The following is a 6000-nucleotide window of genomic DNA, read 5'->3' on the forward strand; positions in this document are numbered from 1 at the left end:
CGAATGGTGGTCTGGATGATCCGTGGATAGCTGAGTGCTATCCGTATGAGGGACTGACTGGGGATTCCTCAGCCCTCAAACAGGGGTACCCAGCCTTGGGTACGGTGACCCTGTAACATTGGTGGCAGCGGTGGGAAGAATCCCACGACTTGGGTGAAATCCAAACCACCAACTGGGATTGCAGACGAGAGACACCAAGAGAGCTCCTGGAGGTTTGTAGCAAAGGAAAGGCTACTCTGATTGCGGACTGCAGAGAGATGGACCGGCACCAGGATGCCCCAGAGGAGAGCCTCGGACTGAGTGCTCTACAAAAGAACATTCTATGGCACTTATCCCTGTACCCAGGAGGGGCTTCATCGGAGCAAGTGATGACGGTGATTGAAATGTGTCACCAGGAACTGAGCCAGAGTGGGTCTGTATCTCCCAGACTAGGGGAACAGAACACCAAAATATTGCACCAGGATATCCAATCCTTCCGAGAACCCGAGGATGAGACAGACCGGGTTACAGCCGAGGTGTGTGAGCTGGAACACCAGCAATGGCAGTTAGAGTCTGCGCCTGCAGACTGGAGGGATGATTTCTCCCATCCCCACTTTGAAACGTACTGGGGACAGTACTGGACAATGTGGGATCTACGAGTTCCACTCCTGGGGGAGAACCCGTTGCCGGAGTGGGAAGACGAATTGAGGGGTCTCATATATGCAGAGCTCGACCTCCAGAGCCGCTACCAGGGATTCTCCCAGCAGTTAGCAGGTGAAGACCACAGCGACCCTCTGATGCTGTATAGCCCCGTCGACCCAGGACTGATATATGATGCCTTCCAATTTGACTCATCCTTCGGAAGCCCGTGCCAGTACCGCAGGGATACAATCTGGGACAACCGTGCAGAAGTCCTGGTTTATGCTGTTCCCCCCGAGCTGGAGGCTGTTATGGATTGCCTGGTCCAAGAGGAATGGCAGCTCGAGAGGGACTATAAAGAATTGCTGCGGAGAGTGGAGCTCCAGGAGTTACAAGGAGACTGGGAGCATGGTACTACTACTTGCAGGAGTGGGACCGAGGTCCTCTTCACCTACTCCGCGGCCCCTGCCCTGGCAAGAAGAACCGAGGTCCTCGCCAGCAAGAAGAAGCGGAGGAGGAAGCCAAAAGCTCCGACCCATGTCCTCACCAACAACCCTGGCTGCTCTACCCCGGCAGAAGAGATGACTGTCCCCACCGCCCGAGTAAGTGGCACAATCCCCCTCACCAAACCCCTAGCTATTCCCGTAGAAGCCAGTGCCCCAGACTGGCCCCCTGATTTCCCGAGTGTCCTGGGAGAAGCCCGGGTCACTGCCCCAGAGGTTCCCACTGAAGTCCCCGGTGACCCGGTAGAGGCACCATTCCCTAACCTAGCGAGGACGCCAGAGGGGCTGCCGAGTTCCCTGGGTCCTCTCAGTAGCCTGGCGCAGGCCCTGGTTCCTATCCCTGTGTTCTCCGAAGTGATCCCTGGTTCCCCACGTGTCCTCCTAGAAGCTCAGGTCACTGTCCCAGAGTGTTCCTCTGACTCTCTCCGTGCCCAGGCAGAGGCACCTGTCCCAGAGAGGAAGATCGAGGGTCTGCTTAACCCTCCCGGTGGTCCAGTATTGGCACCTGTCCCTGCCCCGGAGTATTCCCCTGGGTCCCCTGAGTACCCCGCAGTGCTGCTTAGCTCGCCTAATAACCCCGTAAGGGCACCCGTTCCTGTCCCAGAGTGTCCCCTAGGTCACTCCAGTGTCCCGGTAGAGGCCCCTCTTACTACCTCTACGTGTTTCCCTGGTTCCCTGAGTAACCCCGGCCCGATCAGCAGGGTTTTCCTTCCATGCAACCACCCTGGCCTGGCAGCTGCCCCAGACTCAGTTCCCAAGACTAGGGAGCAGGAGTCTCCACATGCCCCTGTTACCCCGGTGAGGGGGATAGCCATGTGCCCCCGGCTGAGCTGGGACCGTCCTCCAATTCACAGAGGACTACTGACTATCCTTTTGGGCAACCAGGGCCCTGGCCCACCTTCAATGGATGATTCTGACAAAGGGGGCCATGAACTAAGGCCTGCACCTTTGAACTTTGTCCACTCGGACAGCCTGCAGCAGACCCGTGTGGATCTGCCTGGTCTGCCGGACCGTTGGTCAAGGGGGAGATCTGTGACAGGGCCAGGCTAGCTGGCTCATGTGTCATATGAAGTTTAGCCGGGTCACGGAGCACTTTTGTGTCCGGTTCTGTATACTGTGACCCGGTAATATATTATATTGTGTTTATTGTGTAACCGGCCCAGAGACTGATGTGGATTCAGCCCCAGCCTTCAAAGAGACAATCCTATAATCTGGCTGGGGCTCTTAATCAGCCAACACAGCCCTGTCTGCCCAGACGGCACCCGCACTACAGGGGGATAACACAGGTGGGGGAACCCATTGTATTCTGTAATCCCCTCACCTGATACATCCCCTGTATACTGATGGGATTTGTGATGGGATGTGGCTGATGGGATTGGGGGTTGGGTTCGGTACACATTGCATTGAGATTGTATAAAGTTCTGTGTGTTTGTAATAAAGAGAGTTCTTCTTTGTTTACTACGAATGGTGGTCTGGATGATCCGTGGATAGCTGAGTGCTATCCGTATGAGGGACTGACTGGGGATTCCTCAGCCCTCAAACAGGGGTACCCAGCCTTGGGTACGGTGACCCTGTAACAGAGGGGGAGGAGCCAGAGTGGTGTATGGGAGGGGGAGGAGCCAGAGTGGAGTATGGGAGGGGGAGGAGCCAGAGTGGTATATGGGTGAGTTATAGTGGTGTATGGGGGTATTATGAATTTCAGGGCATATAGGGGGTATAAGGCATATCGATATTAGGCATATCAGGGGGGCATAAAACATATCTGGGGGTAAAAGGTATATCAGGGGGCTCAGTTGCATATCACTGGCATATAAGAGGTATAAGGCATATATGGGGGCAGAGTGGCAAGATGGGGGTCAGATGTGTATAACTGTGGGCAGTTTGGTAAATAAAAGAAAATATAAACAAGGCTTTTTTCTCATAGTTTTTATTAAATATGAAAAATAGTTAACATATGAATTAATATTTACTAATAACTTTGTATTAAAACCTAGTTTGAGAAACACTGTGTTTGGGTTCTTGTAGCTTTTATTATTATGTCAGTAAAATAAGAAGGTGAATAGAGAGAGGCCATTGCAATAAAGAGATGAAAGTGTAAATTGTACGTTTTTATTACATTATTTTAAATTGAAAAAAAATTGCATTTTTTATCCGATTAATGGAAAAAATAATCGTCCAACTAATCGATTATTAAAATAATCGTTAGTTGCAGCCCTAAAATAAAGTTCAACACTGAAAAATGTGCATGCCCCAAATGTGGCTTTTTTGCCTCAAAACAGCCTGGCAAACCCTTGCATGGGTGGTATCCCTGTACTCAGGGATGTACTGAACACATATTGGGGTTTTGTGTGTCATATACCAGGAACTGTAAATTCATACCTGAAGTAAAATGTGTGTGGAAAAAAATGACTACCACAAAGTTTGACAAAGACTGGTGGTAGCATTAGTGCATGGAAAGAGTTAAAATACTAGCATTTGAAATACCCTGGGGTATCTAGTCTTGTACTTATTGCCGCATAACGTGCCAAAAAAGCAAAAGAAACATAAAAACATTGGGTATTTCTAAACTCAGGACAAATAGTAGAATCTATTTAGCAGGTTTTTTCATTAGTAAAAGTCAGGAAAAAGTCATTTTTTTCCCCTGAATTTTTCACCATATTTTATACTTTTTTTTTATAGTAAATTATATGATACAATCAAAATAATAAATAAAGGCTCCAGGCACTCAAGGGTTCCAGCTCAGGCAGATTTATTAAAGGACAACACCAACAACGTTTCGACCTCACAATGAGGTCTTTATCAAGTTACAATCAAAATAACGACATCTAAAGTAAGCCCTTATTGTCCTGAAAAAAATCAATATATATAACTTGTATGGGTTCAGTAAACTGGAAAGAAGTTTACAGCACCGCAGAAATGTTAAAACAGCCCTTGTCATGAAGGGTACAAAAAATAAAATCAGCCGTTGTCACGAAGGGGTTAATACTTATTATTTAAAACTAAAAAGATAAAAAATGGTTTAGACTTCATGTTTCAGAATTGACAGTGCTTTCCTTTTCCCCTAGTGCATCATGCATTTGGAAGATCGGCTGCAGGAACTCTACTTTAAAAGCAAAATGTTGTCAGAATATCTTAAAGGGCAGACCAGAGTACACGTCAAGGAGCTCAGTGAGGTTCTGGGGTAAGAGCACTAATCGTTCTATTGTTTACTCCATATTAACTGTTCTGATGTCTAGAAGTCAGTTCCCCTAGTGAAGGGTTTTATTAAAAACTTGCCACTAGTTATGAATAGTGCAACTTTATTTGTATAACCATTTTCAGTAAAATGATTGGCAAAGTTCATTTCGACTGACGTTTTTATGTCTTGATTTTTTTTTCCAGAATTGAATCGAGTGATCTTCCTTTGTTGGCTGCCGTTGCAAGCACCCACTCTCCATATGTTGCCCAAATTCTTCTGTAAAGGGAATGGGGTAAAAAAAAAAAAAAATAGAAAAATGTAAAAAGTGTACATTGCATTTATGTATCAAACCTCTACCGCCACTTTTCTGAAGCAAAGTAGTACTATATCTTCAAGGTTTCTATTCCCCATCGCAGAGATTTTTAAATAAGATAATCACAAAAGAAACATCTACAAGTTGTCTTTGTATGGAACTAAGAAGATGAAAGAAGACTCCACAAAAAAAATATACATATTAATTAAAGATTTGTCGCACCATCCCTTTTGATCCTGGAGAATTTGGAGATTTTTTTTTGTCTTTGTTTTGTTTTTTTGTAATTAGCAGTGTATGGGGAAAAATAACAAATATGTCAATGTTGGCTGTGTATCTACATCATGCTTGGTGAAACTTACTAATCAGACTTAAACAATGTAACTTTTTTTTTTTTTTTTACATTGCTGGATTTTACCGTTTCAAAAGAAGTTATAATAGCAAACATTTCAGAAGCAATATGAAAAATGCAGCAAAACAAAATCTTGAGGGCTAAATCCAGGCCAGAGGCCTCAAGCTGGACAACCACGTTCTTTCTTTAATCATTTTTAAAAAGTGCTCATTTTATGCAAGCTGAACAGTTAAAACTCTGCTTCACAATAAAATATTTGCTTTGGCTTGATTCACGTCAGTGGGAGGCTAAGTGTAACATGCTTTGAAGTTTGAAGGTACTGAGGATAGTATATGGTGACCAGGAGCAGCTAGTAGGAGGATGTAGGTTTCACTATTGGTTATTAAGCAGAAAGAAAAATACTGGGTAATACCCTCACTGAAACCATGGATGTCAGACTCATGGGACATTTTTTGTTGATACAAAGAAAAAACCTGGAAAAAGTTTAAATCAGAACTTTAAATATATGCTGTGTTGCAGAAATCAGAGCTGCATGATTTTATTAAAATGCAGACCGTTTACACAGAAGTCTAACAAGCATGCAACGGTGTTCGTTTTCTATTTTGCATTGATATGAATATACCCGAAACTTTTGTACAAAATTGTAAATACTGCGCTATAACAAATGAAGGAAACCGATATTTTGGTTTTTATTTCATTGCAGAATCCAATGGAGTAAGCAACTGTATTTTATATATTAAAGGCACTGCATATTTAAACATTTTCTACAGTCTGTTAGAACACTATTAACAGATTTTCAAGCTAATTTGTGACTACCCCTTACTTCGCGTTTTATCATAAATTTTAACAAAATTTAGAAAAAAAGTGTAAAAAAAATCTGTCGACATGTGCTGTATTACAGATGAAAAAAACAACAAACAAAAAAACCTGGTGAGGCATAGGATTTTCTGTAGACCAGACATAAGGTTAGGCTTCTAATTTACATACAGTAAAGCAAATACGTTGCTTCGCTTTTTTTATTTGTGACTCACAATGTATT

General features: G+C 44.2%; 1 protein-coding gene across 1 annotated transcript in view; it reads left to right on the top strand.

Moving 5' to 3' along the window:
- Positions 1-4581, top strand: part of LOC149285883 (folliculin-interacting protein 1-like) — a 53081-nt gene extending 48500 nt beyond the window's left edge. The window contains exons 17-18 of the mRNA XM_089494773.1: positions 4187-4302; positions 4503-4581. Coding sequence (XP_089350899.1) covers positions 4187-4302; positions 4503-4581 — 195 coding nt within the window. The remainder of the gene's footprint in view (positions 1-4186; positions 4303-4502) is intronic.
- Positions 4582-6000: the final 1419 nt, after the last annotated feature.

The sequence above is a fragment of the Sceloporus occidentalis genome, unplaced genomic scaffold (genome assembly GCF_023333645.1).
Source record: "Sceloporus occidentalis isolate IW3139 unplaced genomic scaffold, rSceOcc1.0.p SCAF_75, whole genome shotgun sequence".
In the NCBI taxonomy this organism is placed as follows: Eukaryota; Metazoa; Chordata; class Lepidosauria; order Squamata; family Phrynosomatidae; genus Sceloporus; species Sceloporus occidentalis.